Below are 22,665 nucleotides of genomic sequence, written 5' to 3'. Positions count from 1 at the left end.
TTTCGGCATATTAACAACAAGACCACTCGAACTTTCGACGCAGGACAACCAGTGTTGGCAAGGGGCTATGGAAACGAAAAATGGCAGTCCGGAACAATTCGGGCCAGACAAGGACCTCTGATGTACACAGTAGATATTGGTCATAATGTGATAAGGCGTCATGCGGATCAACTGGTAGAGTCGAGAGCAAGGGTCGAACCCATGGTTGTGACAGAGACAACTGGGGAAGACGTTAATGAACCTGAAGCATCTACCTCGGCAGGGAATGTACTTGATGATGATGACACCCAATACATTGGAAACCAAATAGAGGAGGCACCTCAACAACAAGAATCAGAGACTACTGAGAGGCGTTATCCAAGCCGCATCAGAAAGCCTCCTGAGAGACTGAGGCCTAGATTTTCAGTATAGACAGTTTTGGGGCGCTAACCTTAGCGCCCGCCCGCAGTTAGCGCCCGCCCCAAAGTAGCGCCCCGTTGCCGGAAATTCAGTGGCTTCGCCCTAAGAGGTTGGTGGAGCGCTAAAAGAGGCGTTCCACTACTATCTTTAGGCGCTAAGCCGGCGGTGCAGAGCGCAGCGCCCGAGCTCGGGCGCAGCGCACGGCAGACACTCTGGTGCCAGTGAGCTCTTAAAGGGGAAGGGTGCATGTGTTTTTTTCAAAGGCAGAGTCTGGGGGGGAAAGGTCAAGAGAGAAGAGGAAAAAGACGAGGAGGAGGAGGAGGAGGAGGAGGTGGTGGTGGTGGTGGTGGTCGGAAACATAAATACACCGTTCACAACAACACACTGGAGCCTTCCACACAACACATGCAGAGTGCCTGTTATAGTGCAGGAGGAGCGCCCTTTAATTTGCGCTCCCCAGGGTGTGTTGCGTTCCATTTTACGAACGCTCTGGACGCCAGCCGCACAATGGGGCGGTCCGACTGAAGTTTGGATTCGGGGCGGCCAAAGGGCGTTGCACGAGGATGTGACGTCATTTTCTGCGCGCGCATCCGGGCGGCCGCTAAACTTTGCGCCGGCGCTAACGGGCAACTTAATTTGGGGCGGAGCGCAAACTGCGCTGCGCCCGGGCGCTACACGCATAGCGCCCGAAAATCACTTCTCTTAAGGCGCTAATTGCTGGCGCAAGCAACTGAAAATCTAGCCCCCTATCTTTGAACTGTTATACCTGAAGTTATATATGTATATATGTTATTATGTTATGTTAAATGGGGATATGACTGTTAAGCTAAAAAGGGAGGATTGTGGTGTATGTAACCTGTTCCACCTTAAGAGAACTTAAGCCTGTTCCACCTTAAGAGATGTACTACTTTCTCTGGCTGCTGTATATGTAATACCGGTGGTGACCACACCGGTATATAAGCACTGTGTGGTAATATTGTATTCAGTATAGTCCCTACCTCCAACCAGTAAAGACCTGTTGAATTTACTCTTGTAGTCTGTGTAGTAATTATCACTATAACACACAGACTTAACAACCTGTTTTCACAATTTCAGTTACAAAAACAGAATAACAGAGTGTAAATTCCATTGATTTGGTAAGGCCCAAATGGGCTTCTGAACTACTGATCAAAATTGTGGTTGCGCACTGACAAAGAAAAGTGTGTGTATGTGCGTGTGTGCTGTACAACTATCGCCCTACTAGTCTTTCAATCCCTGCATTTCTTAGGGTCATCCACTGCCCATCTCCCTTTCTCCCATTTTGACTGCTGGTCTCGCATTCTCCAATTCTTTGTATCTTCCATGTGCTGTCTTATTTTTCTTTCCATTTTTGGCTCCCTCTTTCTGCTTGTATGGCACCAAGGCAATTGTTCATCATTCCTGTGTTTGTCTGTCTCCAAAGCTTTCTCAATCTTTCTGTAGGTCTCTCCCTCCTCATCCATATGTCTCACTCCTTTCCCCCTCTAAAACCTTTTAATTTCTTTGATCCTCTTTCTCTTCACTCTCTATTTTCCTGCAAATCCACTTCTCTTTTACAATTAGTTGTACATTTTTGACTTGAAATTAGGCTTTGGCTACCATTTGAAGAGCCCAACATGTTTGCGTGAAGTTCCTTTGTCCTCGATTTCATGCCTCAGTTAAAATAGCAGCAAGAATTTCACATATCAGCTAATATTCAAAGAGCTTAATTTCATTGCATTAATGTTCAGATTTCCCAACCAAAGCTACACAGGTACTTGAAGGGGTGCGGCAGGGATGTATGGGTTTGGCTGAGCAAAGAAGCTGAGAAGCTGCGCCTGTAGCAGAAGGGAGGGGAGATTTGAGTCGGGCAAAACAGACAGTGAACATGCTTGGGCCTGACCAGGAGGGAGAAAATTACCAAAGGAATGCTAAAACCAATTTAAAACAAAGAATGGTGAAGTAGGGCTCATGCTCTTGTAATGGCTCCATGATCACATGGCATGGATCAGTGAGCAACTTTGAAGGCACACGAGAAACATACAATGATACAGAGAACTTTTCATAGAGATATATTGTAGATCCGTGTTGTCCAATACGATAGACATGAGGCACGTATGGCTAATTGCATTTCTGATTAGTAAATAAAAATGAGTAATAGACACCATCATTGGACATGTTATCTCAATACTTATATTTACACGGCATAAGCATGTGGGGTAGTGTTTCCGTTTTGGGCGCAATTAGGAATTTACGCCCAAAATGTGCTTGAAATCGCGCTTGTTAGGTCACGCTTCAAGTTTCTGCTAAATTTTATTTGATAAGCACAAACGTTAAATTTTCCAGTGTATGCTAGTTTCTTAGTAAATTATACATTTTTTTTATTTGAAAAAACTTTTAAAACGTGCCCAAGAAAATGAACGCAATTTGAGGGGCCTTCCTGAACCAGCGCAATCGGCGGAACCTCCCAATTTCCACTTGGGGCATGGCCAGTTTTGTGGATGGGGCCTGATTCGGGTGAATTGAATCTTGAACCAACACAAAAGATTGCGGAAAACACGAGCTTAAGTGGTTTTGGGCGTAACTCACTTACGTTTATAATTACGCGATCTTTTATGCTGATTCGGCCGATTTCGCCCGGATCACACTGATATAACTAACGGAAACAAGCGGAAACTTGATCCCGTGTACTTCAACTTTATTGTGCATTTGTTGGTAAAATGGCAAGATGAAAAGCAGAGTGTACGAGGGTTTTTTGTGATTGTTGTTACTGCTTTACCTCATTGGTTAGTGAATAATGGTCAATGTTAAGTGAATATACACATGTGACATACATTTATCTGTATTGTGTGAGTGCATACAAGGTGTTTTCTACCCAAGTTAGTGCATGTGCCGAAAACAGTGTAATTGTAGCCACACCTTTGGCTTGTCAGCAATTTCTATTGGACAACACTGTTGTGGAAACTGTGGATAGTGGACACTGAATTAATGATATCAGATTTTATGAAATAGTGCAAAAGGGTCAACGCATACCTGCTCCAGTTTCTGGTGCCTTTTCTTAAGTTCCTGCTCAAAATCTGTTTTTGGTTGCTGGGCTATTTCCTGTTCTCTTAATAAGTCATATTTTCTTTGTTCCATCACCCGTTGAAGTTCAGGCTTATTCTGCAGCACAAAGCCTCTAAGAGAGGGAGAAAGAAGAAATTGTCTAATTTAGGACTTTTTTATCAGTAGTTTCTATGTCAATGGACACTTAAAGGCCAAAATTCAATTTGCTAAATCAAGTTTAAGCTACATATTAAAGCTGCTAAGTTTGCTTTAATTTTTAAAGAAGGGTGTTTAAATGGTGAGCAATAACATAGACTGACTACATATTTCATGATGCACTAGAAGTACAGCTCATTCGTAAAATACTTGTACATTATAAATCTATTTTACTCTTCATAGATGATTAACCTCTACAAAGGCAGAGCCGCACCCAGTTGTACCAGATGATGGTTCAGATACATGCTGTTGCCATGCAATCAACCACTCTTTTCCACCAGTGTCATCATGTTTCTAAGGGCTACTTTTATGACAATTCTGTTTTTACTATTCTGCTTGATAAGCAACTTCATTTTGCAAGAATTATATGACTTATAATCAGATATCAGTGGTGGCCGGTGACCTTTGACAGGTGAGGAACCGTTATAAATGCCTAACCAAGTCATTGTGTTACCTTGGCAACGGGGCCTTCCTGTGGAATCCCACCACCAACTTTAAATCTTTATCTAACTGCATTGTTCAGCGGTTGTTTGTTTTTAAATCTTTACATCCATTCTTGGACTTTAAAAAAGCACCTTAAACTTAGTAGGAAAAAAAACGAACTGAAGTATCACCAGACTGTTCAGATCAGAGCTGTCTAAAGTACAGTGACAGTTACAGATCAGTGGTCATTGTTTTTCAAATTCCTGAAATTGGTTGGAGCATAATACTACAACAACTTACATTGCCATCAGAGGTTCCACCCTGGAGCTCTGACACAGTGTGTTATATTAAAAATGATTGCAGGTTAGTTTCCCATATCCTGATAGTGGGGTGATGTTAGGCATCCCTTCCTCCCTTGGCCCCTCCACTGATGTGAAAGCACAGGCTGTGAATCTCCATTTAATATATAGAAACAGCGGGTTTACTTATTGTGTGGCTGCTATTTCGACTTCATTTGAGACTGAGTAACAACCTCCACCCGCACACTCAATTTAGTTAGCTGTGCACTGGTAGCCCATTTCCTGAGAGGTGACAACAGCAGCTGGAGCGAGGAGGAGTGGGGCAGTGGGGGATAGGTTGCAACTGAATACATTTGCCATTGGTTGAAGGTCGCGGGATCTGTTGCCGGGCTGGGAGCCATCAAGCTGCTGTCAACAGCAACATTGACGTCCTGCTTGTACGCGCACATAAGATTCTAGTTTTGGCAGAGGAGAACAAATGTGGTCCAACCACATCTGCTGATGGATGGCTACACCAGTTGTGTGCCAAATCTGTGCCCCTTGGACTTGAGTAAGTGAAGATTAAGGCCATACCAGGGTGAACAACAGGACCGCTTCCCTATCACCAACCCCCTTTTCCTCTCCAAAGTGTTGTTGCATCTTAAATCTATACCTTCTCTTTTGCGGAATTGACAGCTAGAAATTTTTAATAATCATTAAGTTTGCATTTATATAACATCTTTGACATGGAGAAATGACCCAAGGTGCTTCACACAGGTATAATCAGACATAAATGGACTCCAAGCCAAAGGAGATATTAGGAGGTGTGATTAAACATGGTCAAACAGTTGGGTTAGAAGGAATGTCAAAAGGAAGAGAGGGTGGTAGAGAGGTGGAGGGGTTAGGGAGGGAATTTCAGAATATGGGGCCTAGGCGGCTAAAGGCAAGGACCTCAGTGGAGGGGCCAAGGGAGGAAGGGATGCACAAGAAGCTGGAGTCAGGGGAACAGAGAGTACTGGGGGATTGTAGGGCTGGAGGATGTTAGAGATAGGGAGCGGCATGGTCATGAAGGGATTTAAACACAAGGATAAGAATTTTAAATTGGAGGTATTGGAGGACAAGGAGAAAACGTGCATCTGCAAGGACAGGGAGCTGAGTGAGCAGTACGGTGCAAGGGGTCAGCCATTTTAAACTGAGATGAGGAGGAATTTCCTAACTCGGAGGGTTGTGAATCTTTGGAATTCTCTACCCCAAAGTGCTGTGAAAGTGGAGTCATTGAGTATATTCAAGGCTGAAGTAGATAGATTTTTGGGCCCTAGGAGAATCAAGGGGTATGAGGATCAGGCGGAAAGTGGAGTTGAGGTCGAAGATCAGCTGTGATCTTATTGAATGGCAGAGCAGACTCGAGGGGCCGTATGGCCTACCGCTGCTCCTAATTCTTATGCTCTTAGTGAAGAAATTCTTCCTCATATCAGTCTTAAATGGCCAACCCCTTATCCTGAGACTATGTCCCCTAGTTCTAGACTCTCCAGCCAGAGGAAACAACCTCTCAGCATCTACCCTGTCAATCCCCCTCAGAATCTTACATGTTTCAATGAAATCACCTCTCATTCTTCTAAACTCCAGAGAGTACAGGCTCAGTCTACTTAATCTCTCCTCATAGGACAACCCTCTCATCCCAGGGATCAATCTAGTGAACCTTTGTTGCACCGCCTCTAAGGCATGTATGTCCTTTCTCAGATAAGGAGACCAAAACTGTGCACCGTACTCCAGGTACGGTCTCACCAAAGCCCTGCAAAATTTGTAGTAAGGCTACTTACTCTTGTCCTCCAACCCCCTTGCAATAAAGGCCAACATGCCATTTTCCTTCCTAATTGCTTGCTGTACCTGCATGCTAACTTTGTGTTTCCTGTACGAGGACACCTAAATCTCTCTGAACACCAGTATTTAATAGTTTGCCACCATTTAAAAAATATTCTGTTATTCTATTCTTCCTACCAAAGTGAAGAACCTCACATTTTACTCCATCTGCCACCTTATTGCCTGCCCACTCACTTAACCTGTCTATATCCCTTTGCAGGCTCTTTGTGTCCTCCTCACAGCTTACTTTCCCACCTGCTTTGTATCGTCAGCAAACTTGGATACATTGCACTCAGTCTCTTCATCTAAGTCATTAATATAGATTGTAAATAGCTGAGGCCCCAACACTGATCCTTGCGGCACCCCACTAGTTACAGCCTGCCAACCGGAAAATGACCCGTTGATCCCTACTCTCTGTTTTTTGTCCGTTAACCAATCCTCTATCCATGCTAATATATTAACCCCAACCCCATGAGCCCTTATCTTGCGCAGCAAGCTTTTATGTGGCACCTTATCAAATGTCTTTTGGAAATCTACCCTGCTAGTTACATCCTCAAAAAATTCTAATAAATTTGGTAAACATGATTTCCCTTTCATAAACCAAGCTGACTCTGCCTAATCATATACTGTAATGATTTTCTAAGTGCCCTGTTACCACTTCCTTAATAATAGATTCCAGCATTTTCCTGACAACTGATGTGAGACTAACTGGCCTGTAGTGCCCGGTTTTCTCTCTCCCTCCTTTCTTGAACAGCGGGGTTACATTTGCTACTTTCCAATCTGCTGGGACCGTTCTAGAATCTAGGGAATTTGGGAAGATCACAACCTCTGCAGCCACCTCTTTTAGAACCCTAGGATGTAGGCCATCAGGTCCAGGGGATTTGTCGGCCTTTTAGTCATATTAGTTTCTCAAGTACTTTTTCCTCTACTGATATTAATTATTTTAAGTTCCTCACACTTATTAGCCCCTTGGTTCCCACTATTTTTGGTATGGATTTTGTGTCTTCTACTGTGAAGACAGATACAAAATATTTGTTTAAATTCTCTGGCGCTTCCTTATTCCCCATTATAATTTCACCTGTCTCAGCCTCTAAGGGATCAATGCTTACTTTTGCTACTCTCTTTTTTACATACTTGTAGTATCTATATTATCTATATTGAAATTCATTTGCCAACAAAATGCCCATTCTACAAGTTTATTAATCGCTTCTTTTTTGTCGCATTCTTCCTTTGTATTAACTACACCCCACAATTTGGTGTCATCTGCAAATTTAGAAATTGTACTTCTGATTCCAGAGTCCAAATCATTAATGTAAATTGTGAACAACAGTGGTCCCAGTGCCGATCACTGTGGAACACTACTTCGTACCTTTTGCCAGTCTGAGTAGCTGCTCTTAACCCCTACTCTCTGTTTTCTGTTTTGTAGCCAGTTTTCTATGCATTCTGCTACCTGTCCCCTGACTCCACATGCTCTGACCTTAGTCATGAGTCTACTATGACTTAGTATCAAAGGCCTTCTGAAAATCCAAATATATTGTATCTACTGAATTACCCTTGCCTACTCTTTTGGTAGCTTCTTCAAAGAATTCAGTAAGGTTGGTTAAGCATGATCGTCCCTTTTGAAATCGCACTGACTATTCTTCATTACATTTTTGGTTTGTAGATGTTTTTCTATTCGATCTTCGAGTAATAGAAAGATGATATCTTTCCTACAAACGACGTTAAGCTAATTGGTCTATAGTTCCCTGCACTTGTTCTATTTCCCTTTTTAAATATAGGAATCACATTAGCTGTCCACCAGTCCTCTGGCACTATTCCCTTTTCTAATGAATTGTTATATATCTGTAATTGTGCCTCTGCTATCTTTTCCCTAACTTCTTTTAATATTTGCGGATGCAATCCATCTGGACCAGGATTTTTATCCTCTCTAAGTTTGATTAATTTATCAATTATCTCCGCCTTTTCCAACTTAAATGTCTTTATTTTTTTTGATCTCTTCTAATGTCATGTCCGCACTGTTAGTCTCCCTGATAAAAACTGAGGCAAAGTATCTATTGAATATTCCTGCCATTTCGCTATCAGTACCTGTGAGTTTAGTTTGTACATCCCTTACTGGTTCTAGCTCTATCCTAATTTTTCTTTTGTTATGTATGTGTCTGTAGAATTCTTTACTATTTCTTTTTATATTCCTTGATAATTTAATTTTGTAGTTCCGCTTTCCTTTCCTAAATATTTTTTGACTTCTTTCCTAACCTCTTCATATTCCATTTTGTCATCCTCTCCTTTATTGTCTATGTACTTAGTATATCCCTTTTTCCTTTAGTTTCAAGTTTACCCATCTCTCTTTATTCATCCATGGTGTTTCATGATTGGCTAGTTTGTTCTTGTTTTTTTAGCAGAATATATTCCTCCTGAACTCTATTGATCACCATTTTAAATATTTCCCACTGCTGTTCTATCTCTTGGCCCGTCAAAAAAAAAATTCTAGTTTATCTTCACTAGTTATGATAAGGTGATGGAACCTCAGCTCAAGGTTGATTAGGACACTGAGGTTGTGAACAGTCTGGTTCAATCTGAAACAGTGACCAGGGAGGGGGATGGAATCAGTGGTAAGGGAACAGAATTTGTGGCAGTGGCCAAAGACAATGGTTTTAGTCTTCGCTATGTTTAACTGGAAAAAATCTTTAGAACAAAAGTAAAGTTTACAGCTTCTGTAAGGAGGTTTATTTTGAAAACCATTCTTTATAATGCAACTCACCTCTTGTGGCGTAACACTAATTCACGATGGAGATCTCGATAACTCTTAGAATCTTTCACAGGATTATTTAGCTTTCTGGGCCTAATGAGCTCAGTATTGCCATCTGGCTGAGCCAGATCAGCTTTCTTTAACCCCAGTACTGCCTCCTTGTTACCAGCCCAGGCATATCCTGCAGCAGAGAACCAGTGTTATGCAGACATAAAACGTATTTACTATTGAACATTGGCTGCTATATATTTAGTTAAAATCATTAAATAAGATGGAAGGCTTAACCTTATATATGAAATATATATATATGAAATATGTTAAAGTTTGTGTATAAAAATTGTTTTTTCTCATATTTAATATGAATGGACTAGTAAATATGAAAAATGAAAATTCCTTTACCAGCTTAGTGCTACAGAAAGAATTAATAAACCTTGAACATTATCTAACCAAAGAACTTCTGAAGGGCCACCACTATGAGAAGGTTTTGAGCAAACTTACAAACACACTTAATGAAAAATGCATCACTTATAGAAAGAGGAAATAACTTATAGTGCCTTTCACGTCCTCAGGCAATGAATTACCTTTGAAGGGCAGCCATTGTTATGTCCTCGAACAGGCCAAACACAATGAATTAAATTACCTGATAATCTGTTTTTGGTGGTGTTGGTTGAGGGATAAATATTGGTCAGGGCACTAGGAGAACAACCCTGCTCCTCTTTAAATAGTGTCCACCTGACCAAGCACATGGGACCTCAGCTTAACATTCCAAAAGATGTCACCTCCAACCATGCTGACTGCGTTGAGGAGTCAGCCTATGTTATGTGCTCAAGTCCCTGAAATAGCATTTACCAGTATTGTCATGATGAAGACATAACGTTCTACCCATACAAAGAAGGGTTAAAAGATAGAAAGCAAAGAAACTGCAGATGCTGGAAATCTGAAACACAGATAGAAAATGCTGGGTACACTTAGCAGGTCAGGCAGCATCTGTAGAAGGGACAGACAAGTTAACATTTCAAGTGTCGACTCTTTCTCAAAACTGAAAGATCCAATGAACAGCATTTTAAAAGGGCCAGAACAAAGAAAGGGTGGGGGAAAATAATACACACACACTGTAAGAAGAAAGACTTGTAAATTACTTAAATGGTAAACAGGAAATGGTTAAATGGCAGAAGTGATATTAGCAAAGAAAATAGGAGGCATAATGAGAGAAATAAAATAGACAGAGCATATATTCGAGACCCAGCATGTGTATGAATAGCTTAAAGAGATGGGAGATAGGCAGGTTGAAACTTCATTAATCCCACCTCTTTCAGCTATTTAGGAAGTGTGTATGTTTTCTCTCCTCCCCCCCCCCCCTTTTTGTTCTGTTCCTTTTTAAATGCTGTTCATTGGCAATATCTCCAGTTTTAGCAACGGTTCTACACCTGAAATGTTAATTTCTCTCTTCTCTCGACAGACACTGTCTGATCTGTTGAATGTTTTCAGCATTTTCCGTTTTTGATAAGATAAGAAATATTTGTTTTGGAAGAGTAATAAAGTGTAAATGCTCAGATTTTTGGCTTTCTCAAACTGGAGGCTGCAGTGGGCATTACAGCAGTTCAGAAAAACAATACAGAACTAGAGCTGCTCCTCCAAGGGTAGAGGTATTGTGGGGGGCTAAATTGGGCTGTGAAGTGGCATTTTTTAAGGCACTACGCAGCCACCTAACACGCGAAAATGGGGTCCGAGATGCGTGTGCACACTTCCTATGGGAAGTATGCAGGACGCCATCTTGGTAAAGGGGTTTGCGCGGGCACACCTAACAAGCGCCGGCAGCATGCAGAGCAGGCAGATCATGAAGCGAATCAGTATGCAATGCCGATTTGATGCCAGCACCGCCATTTTCCAACTGCACACTCTAGCTAATGCGCTGTCTTAACCTCGCACAGCTGAATGTGACGTTAAATGGAATGAAGGTCCCCCCATGAGTGCTATTTAGAAGGGATCATGAACTATTTACAGGTTAGTTACTGGATTATCTCTTCAGGCTGCTGGTGCAATTGTATGTGTTTTTGGAGCTTTCCTATACTTGGCTAAAGTTTTAATAGTTTACAGGGAGTGGTCTGGCTGGTGCTGAAGTATTTTTCTGGTCATTTAAAAGCTCATGCTGAAACAAGTTGTTTCCAGACATGGGTGGCCTGGTATGGCTTCCTCTGGGAATTGAGCATGACTGGAAGAATGAAGAGAGACGACATAGAGCTAAAAGAGGGAGGAAGAGGGGAAGAAGGGCTCTCAACAGGAGGCCATATCCGCCGAGTGTCTTTAGGAAGCAATTTTTTTACCTCAACTTCAACGAGGTGGAATGCTTGAGACGTCTTTGCTTCACAAAATAGGTTGTGATTGAAATCTGCCAATTGCTGCAGCCACACTGCCACCTCAAAGCAGTGCAAGGACAGCATTGCCTGTGGCTGTCAAGGTGACTGTGGCTCTTAATTTTTATGTGTCTGGCTCCTTCCAGGCTGCTGCTGGAGATAGAAGCAACATCTCACAGTTTGCTGTGCACTGCTGCATAAGGGAAACCACTGAGGCTCTCTATACACAGAGAAACAATTTAATCTCATTCCCTCTTGCCAGAGACAAGCAGGTGGAGCGAGCACGAGGGTTTGCACAGATTGCAGGCTTCCCCGTGGTGCGGGGTGCCATTGACTGCACGCACATTGCCTTGCGTGCACCTCATGTGAACTCGGCCATTGTCATGAACCGAAAGGGTTTCCACTCTCTCAATGTGCAGCTGATGTGTGACCACAGGCAGCGCATCATGCAAGTGAAGGCCCGTTGTCCCGGCAGCCATCATGTTTCCTTCATTCTGTAGCAGTCCTCTGTGCCACCAATATTTGACCCACATGGCAAGTCAAAGGCTGGTTACTGGGCGATGAGGGCTATCCACTCATGACATGGCTCATAAGAACATAAGAACATAAGAAATAAGAGCAGGAGTAGGCCATATGGCCCCTCGAGCCTGCTCCACCATTTAATAAGATCATGGCTCATGACTCCGGTCTGGAACCCATGCACACGTGCACAGCAGGCCTACAATGAGAGGCATCCTGCCACAAGGAACATTATAGAGCACACCATCGGCATCCTCAAGCAACGCTTCCACTGGCTGGCCCGCTCTGAAGGAGCCCTGCTGTACTCAGCTGAGCAAGTATCAACATTTGTGGTAATACGCTGCACGATCTGGCCATTATGAGGGAACAGCCCTTGCCACCACCTATCAGGCGAGAAGCTGAGGAGCAGGAGGAAGAGGAAGTGCAACAGGAAGTGGAGGAACAGGAAGAGGAAGGGAGGCTACAACATAGACAGCCCCTTTCTGCCAGGCTCAACATGATCAAATAATTCATGAGCGATACGAGTAACCTGAACCACACCTCCCCATTCACAATCAGTCCCACACTCCTTACCTTTCCTCTATCACTGACCATCACATTGTCCTCTTTCTGACAACACAAAAATAAAAACCACCAGAAAAAGTACATTCCAATCCAATTTTATAAATAAAATCATTACATAATGCATACGAAAATTAATCACCCTTGTGCATTTCCTTAGTGCCTGTCTTCCATGTGCCTTTGCCTATCCTAATGCTCCTATGAGGTGCTTCCCCATTGGCTGCAGCATGGGTGGAAGGCTGCTGGCCTTCAATTGAGTAGACTGCAGTTGGCCTTGGAGGGCAACCTCGAGCAGCTCTGGGCCTTGAGGGCCTGGCTTCAGACTGCACCATCTCGGCCTGCGCTGCAGCAGCCAGGGCTGGCTGGTTGACAAGCAACAGCAAGGGCACTAGTGGAGTGACAGGGGTGGGAGCAGGAATGCAGTCATCCCGAGAGAGGGAAGCATGGAGCCACTGCCACTCTCCCGGGGTGGCGCTTCAGTAATTCTACTGATCTCAGAGAACAGATTGATGGACGGCTGTGACACCCTGGAAACCCCTTTGAACAGTGGTATTCAGAGCCACAATGCAGCAGTCTGAGCTTGCAAGGCAGCACTCAGACCTTTCATGGAAGTTGTTTGTGCTGCAATGCAAGCTGTGACATCAGCCATCAGATGCTGCATCATAGTGTGTTCCATGGGTGTGCTGATGGAGGTGACTACCCTTCCCATGTTGGAAAAGATAGGCTCCAAGCTCTGCGCAAAGCCCTGTGCCAAGTTGGTGCTGGGCTCCTCATTGGTCCTTGACATTGTGCACAGGCTTTCTGGCAGGCTTTCCAGTGCACCAAGCATTTGGTTACGTACATCCATCAGCCTTCTTCTGTCGCCTGGCCGAAGTCCTCATCCAAGTCCTCTGCAGCAGAACTAGTGTGCAACCTCGCTCTCCGGCAAGCTGGCACCTGCGCATTTCTTACCCCCCGCCCTGGCTCCTGCACACTTGTGCCCAGTGTCTCACCACGTGCAGATCCCTCCTGTATCCTAGCCTCTAACATACTGGTGCCTGCAAGTGTAAGATCGAGTGATGGTGACTCTTTATCTTCACTGTCTTCTTCCTCTTCTGACTGGGAAGGTTTTAGTTTTTGGGTATCTGAAATGAAAACGGGACAATGGATGTGTTGTGGTGAGGGGAGAGGAGAAATTAAGAAGTGCATGCTTACACTAGTTACAGCTTGTGAGTCAGAAGAGATACTAGGATGAGGGAGAAGTGGGAAGAAAGAAGGAGGATTAAGTATGCAGATACCCTCATCATTGATCCCTCCAGTGGCCACGACCCCAGTGATGCCCCTTCCCATGATGGCCAGCACTGTCTCCTCCATGGGGGTTAAAACATACGGGCACACTTGTCCTCCTCCAATTCTTTCCTGCTGCCTCCTGTTAAGCGCCACCTTCTGCTGCAAGAAAGAGGGAAGTGTGTCAGTGAGTGTCCTGCAATATGTTTGGGTGATGTGGCTGCCGTGGTTGAAGGGCTGCCAGTATGTGCAAACTGTGAGTTATGGGTGCTAGGCTTACAACAGTGCGAAGTGTGTGAGGGTGAGGTAAAGCAAATGATTTGAAGGGTTGGGTACTGATTGATATAAAGGTTGTTGGTAGATTGGTGATGTGGTGTAGTGAATTGAGCAGTGGCACAGTTGGTAGGATATGCCATTTGAAGATGGATTCACTCACCTTGACAACTCATGTCAGATCATTAAACTTCTTCCTTCACTGCATCCATGTTCTTGGAGCAACACTCCTGGCATTGACCTCCACCGTTACTTCTTCCCACTGTCTCGAGCATATGTCTGGAGGACCTCCTGACCCCTGTGGATACAGGATGTCTCCTCCTTCTCTCCACGTCTTGCACCAAGGCCTCCAGTGCATTGTCAGAAAACTTTGGTGCTTGCTCTCTTGCATGTTCAGCCATTCCTCAAAGTATCACAGCCCAGATTCACTTTTCAGAAAACTCCCATCATTTCTTGCAGCTACAATGCACCTCCCCTTTAAGAGGTGCAGGCTGCCTTTAAGTAGCACAAGCCACTCACGATATCGAACCCCCCACTAATGTGTGCAGCCAGTGAACAGCACAGGGAGCACTGGCTGCACGCAGCAATCATTTAAAACTGCAGGCAGCACAAATTTAATGTACTGCCTGCAACACAATGAACGGGCGCGGGTTACTTGTGTACTGTGATCCCCATGCCCATTTTCAGGGGTTAGCCAATTTAACCTCCATGGTGTTTTATATAACCAGCAAACACCAGAGTTTTATTTTCTGGAATCCGATATATTGTGCTATGCCATCAGAACTAAAGTACAACAATAAGTGCAATGTCGAATTACTTTCACCTGGACACCTGAGTTAATGGGGTCGATTTTCATTGACCCGTGGAGTCGGGATTGGAGGCGTGCGGGGGGTTAAAGTCTCGAATTCAGGGGTCCCGACACCATCCTGCCTCCATGTAAGTTTCAAAGGAGGCAGGTACCCGCCCCGCACTGGGACCCGCCTACCCGAGGTGGGAAGGGATTAGTGCCAATTAACTGCCTGTTAACAGGTAGTTTTTAGCCTAATCCCTATTTTAAAGCTTGAAGTGTGGGATTCCCGATGGCTCCAAACCACGCCAAGTTAGAGGAGTCGGGCCGTCGGGTTGAAGGACTTGGAGGGATCGAGATGTCGGTGTTCAGGTGAGTGATGGGTGCATGAGTGCAAAGGTAAGTGTGTTTGGTGTGTCTAAAGAAGTTTAAATTACCTGTACTTACCTTTACAGCCTTCCTTCCTCTAGGTTTCGGGAGTCCATCATCTCATCGGCACAGAAAGCAGAATGACCGTGATCTGTCAAAAGTGACAGTCTGCAGCTTTCTGTGCCGGTGAGATTTCTAACTGAGTCTGTGTAGAAGGACTCAGGTTAGAAGTAAGACTGTCAGTGTTTGACAGCTTCAAACAGCTGTGAAATGCTGATATTTCATCTGTCAAAATGTCTTGACAGATGAAATTTCAGTCTGTGACGTCACCTGTTGCTGGGTGGCCCTTAATTGGCCTGCTGAGCCTGCTGGGCGGGCTCAACAAGGTCAATCAAGTTAAAATCATGTGGATTGGCTGCATCCCGAAAGTTGTAGTCCCGCCTCCTTCCCGACTTCTGAATGAAAACCACCCCCAATGTCTCATGTGAGACTAAATGAAGGTATTGGTTATGTACATTAAAGTAAATTGAGGTGAACAGCTTTTTCTTATTTCTCCTCCTCCCCAAATAATCCAGCTTTCTTCAATTAGGAGGGTCAGAGAGCCCAACCTACAGATATTTCCATGAATACGGTCAATGCTGCTCATTGCCCATCTATGCTTCAATGACACTGTAATAGGTTCTGCGGATGTCCCTGGAGATGGAGCACGCGGTGTCCACCAGTATGCTTGAGGCCTTCTGTGACAGTTGGACGCCAGGGGGACTGGAGTGCTTCATCACCCCCAGAAAACAAAATTTTGATTTGATTTGTTAAGTTTCATTTAAATTTGGTTTAACTTGCGGTTTATTGGTTGTGTCCCGTTAAAAGGGGGCACTTGCTTACCGTCCTATTGGCGATGGCCCCAGCCATCAATCACCGTATTTCAACATAAAAAGGTGTAGTAGGTTCTAGCTCAGCTTTCCCTCCATTTGACCAGGTGCCGAAATCAAAATGCGAAAACTCTATTGGTGATGGTGGAGTTCTATTGTAAACGCAAGCTAAAACTCCTCAAGACAATAATAGTTTGGAAAAGGAATACCTTGGTCTTAACTAAAGGTTTAAAAGTTGCATGGCAAGCAATTACATTTTTTATTAAATGCAATATTATAACATCATTGCTATTTCAAACCATATTATGGTAAAGGTGTCACCAATTTGAATTTTTTGAAGAGGTAACAGAGAGAGTAGACAATGGTAATGCAGTAGATGTAATTTATCTAGATTTTCAAAAGGCCTTCGATAAGGTACCCCATAATAGACTGATGAACAAGGGCAGAGAATGTGGAGTCAGGGGACAAGTAGCAGAATGGATTGCTTGTTGGCTTCAGTACAGAAAGCAGAGAGTAGGAGTAAAGGGTAGCTATTCACAGTGGCAGAAGGTGGGTAGTGGTATTCCACAAGAACCAGTGCTGGGACCACTGCTGTTCACAATTTATATTAACGATTTAGACTTAGGAATCAAAAACACAATTGCTAAATTTGCGGATGATACCAAATTAGGGGGGACAGTCAATATTGAGGAGTACTGCAACAAATTACAGGAGGACATTAACACACTTGCAGAATGGGCAAATAATTGGTAAATGAAGTTCAACACACGGTGGCATAGTGGTTAGCACTGTTGCCTCACAGCGCCAGGGACCCGGGTTCGAATCCGGCCTCGGGTGACTGTCTGTGTGGAGTTTGCACATTCTCCCCGTGTTTGCGTGGGTTTCCTCCGGGTGCTCCGGTTTCCTCCCACAGTCCAAAGATGTGCGGGTTAGGTTGATTGGCTATGATAAATTGACCCTTAGTGTTAGGGGGATTAAATACGTGGGGTTACGTGTTGGTGTAGGGGTTACGGGGATCGGGTGGGATATGTGTCGGTGCAGGCTTGATGGGCCGAAATGGCCTCTATCTGCACTGTGGGGTTTCTGTGATTCTGTGAACACAGACAAATGTGAGGTATTACATTTTGGTAGGAAGAATAGGGAGGTCACTTATCACTTGGAGGGTGCGAGTTTAGGTGGAGTAGAGGAACAAAGGGATCTCGGAGTACAAATACACAAATCACTAAAAGTTGCGCCACGGGTTAGCAAGGCCATTAAAAATGCAAACCAAGCACTAGGGTTTATTTCTAGAGGGATAGAATTGAAAAGTAAGAAAGTTATGCTAAACCCGTATCGAACCTTGGTTAGACCACACTTAGAGTACTGCGTGCAGTTCTGGTCGCCATATTATAAAAAGGATATAGAGGCACTGGAGAGGGTGCAGAGAAGATTAACAAGGATGGTACCAGAAATGTGAGGGTATACATATCAGGAAAGGATGAAAGGGTCTCTTTTCTCTTTGAAAAAAGGCTGAGGGGTGACCTAATAGAGGTCTATAAAATTATGAAATGTTTTGATAGAGTGGATACAGAGAGAATGTTTCCACTTGTGGGGAAGAGCATAACTAGAGGCCATCAATATAAGATAGTTGTGACTCAACAATAGTCACCAAGAAATCCAATAGGGAATTCAGAAGAAATTTCTTTACCCAAAGAGTGGTGAGAATGTGGAACTCACTACCACAGGGAGTATAGGTGCATTTAAGGGGAGGCTGGACAAGCATATGAAGGAGATGGGAATAGAGGGTTATGCTGATAGATTTAGATGAGGAAACACGGGAGGAGGCTCGAGTGGAGCATAAACACCGGCATGGACTGGTTGGGCTGAATGGCCTGTTTCTGTGCCGTATGTCCTCTGTAATCTTATGTAATTTAAATGGTCCACAATATTAGAAATACATAGGGCTGGATTTTGATTGAGGAGGTGGGTAGGAGGCGGGACTACAACTTTCGGGGTTGTAGTCCCGCTTCCATCGAGTTGTGGCCAACCCACGCGATTTTCACTTGATTCACCTTGTTGAGCCCACCCAGCAGGCTCAGCAGGCCAATTAAGGGCCACCCAGCAACAGGTGATGTCACAGATTGACATTTCATCTGTCAAAAGCTTTTGACAGATGAAATATCAGCGTTTGACAGCTCTTTGAAGCTGACAAACACTGACAATCTGTACTCCAAGTTAATTCCTTCCTCTCAAGCTGATTTAGAGATCTCTCCAGAACAGAAAGCTGAATGCTGCAACTTTTGACAGCTCGCAGCCATTCTGCTTTCTGTGCCGGTAAGATGAGGGACTCCCGAGACCTGAAGGAAGGAAGGCTGTAAAGGTATGTAAAACTTATTTAAACACTTTACACACACCAAACACACTTACCTTTGCACTCATGCACCCATCACTCACCTGAACACCGGACATCTCGAACCCTCCAAGCCCTTCAGCCCGACGGCCTGCCTCGCTAACTTGGCGTGGTTTGGAGTCATCGGGAATCCCACACTTCAGCAATAAAAATAGGGATTAGGCTAAAAACTGCCTGTTAACTACCTGTTAACAGGCAGTTAATTGGCACTAATCCCCTTCCCGCCTCGGGGAGGCGGGTCCCAGCACAGGTCGGGTATCCGCCTCCTTTGAAACTGGCATGGAGGCGGGTTGGGGGCGGGCTGGGTTCGTGCCCCCCGATTTCAAGATTTTAATCCCCCACACGCCTCCAATCCTGCCTCCACGACCCAATGAAAATCCTGCCCATCGTGTATGTGCTTGTGCCTCCAAATTGGTCAGTGAGTTTATTCAACCAGTGGTGGTGTTGTACTCTCTTTAGTTAGGCTGAGTCCCTGGGTTGGAAGAAGAAGGGGAGAGGACAGAAGGAAAGAAAAATAATATTCTCACTCTGCTCAGTAAAAGAGATCTCGCTCGAACTTTATAAATCACTGGTTAGGCCTCAGCTGGAGTGTTGTGGACAATTCTGGGCACCACAGTTCAGGAAAAATGTAAAGGCCTTAGAAAGGGTGCAGAGGAGGTTTACCAGGATGTTACCAGGGATGAGAGAGTTCCGTTATGGGGCGAGTTTGGAAAAGTTAGGACTGTTCTCCTTGGAACAGAGAAGGTTAAGAGGTGACCTAATAGAGGTTTCCAAGATGATCAGAGGTTTTGATAGAGTAGATAGAGAAAAACTCTTCCCTCTGGCGAGTGGGTCAATAACTAGAGGTCGTACATTCAAAATCATTGGCGAACAATCTAGAGGGGAGATGAGGATCATTTTTTTCCACTCAAGAGTTGTCGGGATCTGGAACGCTCTACCTGAAGAGGTGGTGGAAGCCGATTCCATAAGTAAATAATTTTAAAAATGGATTTGGTCAGGTACTTGAGGATGAGGAACTTACAGGGTTACGGACAAAAAGCAGGGGGTGTGGGACTAAGCACGACTGCTCTTTCAAAGAGCCAGCATAGGCATGACGGGCTGAATGGCCTCCTTCTGTGCTGCAAGTTTCTCTGATTTGATCTAGGGGGTCCTACTGGGATTGCATGAGGACAAGATTGGGCTCAGCTGTTATACCCCAATGGTTAAATAGTCCGCTGGCACTCACCGTCAGGGTTTACAAATAATGGCCAGCTGGAGGAGGTACTGGAAGGTGTCTGTGCATAAGGAACCATACACGAAGCAAGAGGTTATTAGCTTCAGGAAGATGGGGAGAAAACTGTCATTTTAAAATGTACAAGATCAAGAATTGAAGTGGAAAATCTTCTTGAGCAGGATTTAAAGATCACTAACTTCCACGTTACCTATATTCGTGCATGCATTTCAATCAAATCTTTCTAAATATTTTCTCTTTACGGAAACAAATTTGCTGTGGAGAAAAGAAATCCCAGAATTTTACACAAATATTTGAGTTTGCAGTAAACTACATAATGTGTAATTCCCTTACTGAGACAGAGCGACCTGCTCCCAGGCATCTACTATCATCACCACTTTTAAATACTAGAAAATTTCCAACTTACCTATTGTTTTTCTAAGGATACTTCATGAATGGGATGTTTATGATGAGAATATAATCCCTTTATAAAATTCCTGCCAGAAAACTAAACCTATATTGTCAGCATCAGCTTAGAGCTAGTGTGTAACTACATTCCACCTTTAATTTATAGTAAACACACCTGTACCTTATTGAAATAGTTTACCTTCTGTTGTTTCCAAAATAGAATTCAGCATTCAAGACTGGTTTCTCATTTACTCTACAGATTAACCAATTCTACTCGATATTGTTTTCAACCAGAACCCAGCCCTTGCTTTTAAATCATCAAGAACTCTTAATAATATGTTGAACATAAGAAATAGAAGCAGGAGTCGGCCATTTGGCCCCTCGAGCCTGCTCCGCCATTCAATAAGATCATGGCTGATCTGGTCTTGGCCTCAACTCCACTTTCTTGCCCGTGCGCCATAACCCTTGACTCTCTTATCGTTCAAAAATCTGTCTATCTCCACCTTAAATATAGTCAGCGACCCAGCCTCCACAGCTCTCTGGGGTAGAGAATTCCAAATATTCACGACCCTCAGAGAAGAAATTCCTCCTCATCTCCGTTTTAAATGGGTGACCCCTTATCCTGAAACTATGCCCCCTAGTTCTAGATTCCCCCACGAGGGGAAGCATCGTCTCTGCATCTACCCTGTCAAGCCCCCTCAGAATCTGATGAAGGGTCATTGACCTGAAACGTTAACTCTGTTTCTCTCTCTACAGATGCTCTTTGAAACTTATAAATTTCTAACAGGACTAGACAGACTAGATGCAGGAAGGATGTTCCCGATGGCGGGGGAGCCCAGAACCAGGGGTCACAGTCTAAGGATAAGGGGTATGCCATTTAGGACTGAGATGAGGAGGAATTTCTTCACCCAAAGAGTGGTGAACCTGTGGAATTCTCTACCACACAAGGCAGTTGAGGCCAGTTCATTAAATATATTCAAGAATGAGTTAGATATATTTCTTAAGGCTAAAGGGATCAAGGGATATGGGGAGAAAGCAGGGACAGGGTACTGAATTTGGATGATCAGCCATGATCTCATTAAATGGCGGAACAGGCTCGAGGGGCCGAATGGCCTACTCCTGCTCCTATCTTCTATGTTTCTATGTCTATGTTTCTATGCTGCCTGACCTGCTGAGTATTTCCAGAATTTTCTGTTTTTATTTCAGATTTCCAGCATCTGCAGTATTTTGCTTTTGTCCCCTCAGAATCGTATACGTTTCAATAAGATCACCTCTCATTCTTCTAAACTCCAATGAGTATAGGCCCAACCTGCTCAACCTTTCTTCATAAGACAACCCCTTCATCTCAGGAATCAACCTCGTGAACCTTCTCTGAACTGCCTCCAATGCAAGTATATCCCTCCTCAAATAAGGAGACCAAAACTGTACGCAGTACTCCAGGTGTGGTCTCACCAGTTGTAGCAAGACTTCCCTACTTTTATACTCCAACCCCCAAGTTTCTCAGCTAGAGTTGGCACTGAAGTGTCACGAGACCCACAGCAAAGTAATAAATTATTGTCTTACAGTTTTTAAGATTAGGTGAAAACCAAGTTTACATTTAAGGTCTTTTGGGTAAATGTTTTTCTAATAATATCCCACAAATGAAGGTTAAATAATTGAGGCCAAAAAACATTATTACTACCACTAGGGAAAATTATTTGCCCCTAAGTTTGGCCCACAAATGTCACTATAATCTAATATTATTAAAAGATCATTTCAGAAATAGCTGTCTTTTAAAATAGGTTTATGCATTACTATACTGGGACTGTATACTGTAATAGTAATCTTTGTATTCTCTCACCTCTAGTCTCCAACCCACCCCACTACAGCAATTCTTATTTTCTTTACTGACACTACAATGGACATCACTCCACTCCAGAAGGAAGAAGAGCTTAGTGTTCCCATTTGGCCCCGACTTTAACTCCAGGTGGATTCCCCGCTCAGGCCTGAGTTAAAATTACAGGCAGGTCTCAATGATGTCATCGGGCCACAACATACATATGTAAAGAAGGATCCTGTTGGCTCCGGGCGCGTGTCCTTGCAGCCTGCTCAGGAGAGCAGGTTAAAATTGCAGATGTTGCAATCATGGCAGCTTTCGGACAGGTAAGAGTCAGGGTAATGTTAACTGCCCACCCGCCAGGTTTCTGCTCAGTGAGTAGAGTTAAAATCACCCTTTCAACTTTGCTGTACTTTTAACCTCGGTCTTTCATTATGGGTTCTCAAAACTAAGTTATCTTTCAGAAGTTTCTGGAGGTATTCTATTTGGCCTTACCAGTGCTAATTTCCACTGCTCTTTAAATCGATTTGCAGTCCTCCCATCATGCTCTCTCCAAGCTCATCTTGTCCACGAGACCCACCTCCTGCTTCCTCGACCTTATTCCCACCAAACTGCTGACCACCCAACTTCCCTTCCTGGCCCCTATGTTAGCGGATATTGTTAACTGTTCCCACTCTTCAGGTACTGTCCCTCTCCCTTCAAATCTGCCATCATTAACCTCCTCCTCAAAAATCCCACCCTTGACCCCGCTGTCCTTGCAAACTACCACGCCATCTCCAACCTCCCTTTCCTCTCCAAAGTCCTCGAACATGGTGTCACCTCCCAAATCTGTGCCCATCTTTCCCAGAACTCCATGTTTGAATCCTCCAATCAGGTTTCC

At 44.0% G+C, this 22,665-nt stretch overlaps 1 protein-coding gene across 1 annotated transcript in view; it reads right to left on the bottom strand.

Annotated features, from left to right (window-relative positions):
• LOC147105220 (protein FAM107B-like) overlaps positions 1–22,665 on the bottom strand; it is a 92,195-nt gene that overhangs the window by 28,242 nt on the left and 41,288 nt on the right. Inside the window, exons 3-4 of the mRNA XM_086011361.1 lie at positions 8,977–9,145; positions 3,430–3,574 (exon numbers count right to left, since the gene is read on the bottom strand). Of these exons, the coding sequence (XP_085867487.1) occupies positions 3,430–3,574; positions 8,977–9,145 (314 nt within the window). The remainder of the gene's footprint in view (positions 1–3,429; positions 3,575–8,976; positions 9,146–22,665) is intronic.

The sequence above is a fragment of the Somniosus microcephalus genome, chromosome 18, assembly GCF_052327205.1.
Source record: "Somniosus microcephalus isolate GS21.2 chromosome 18, FLI_Smic_1.0, whole genome shotgun sequence".
In the NCBI taxonomy this organism is placed as follows: Eukaryota; Metazoa; Chordata; class Chondrichthyes; order Squaliformes; family Somniosidae; genus Somniosus; species Somniosus microcephalus.
This window is presented reverse-complemented; position numbering and strand designations above follow the sequence as displayed.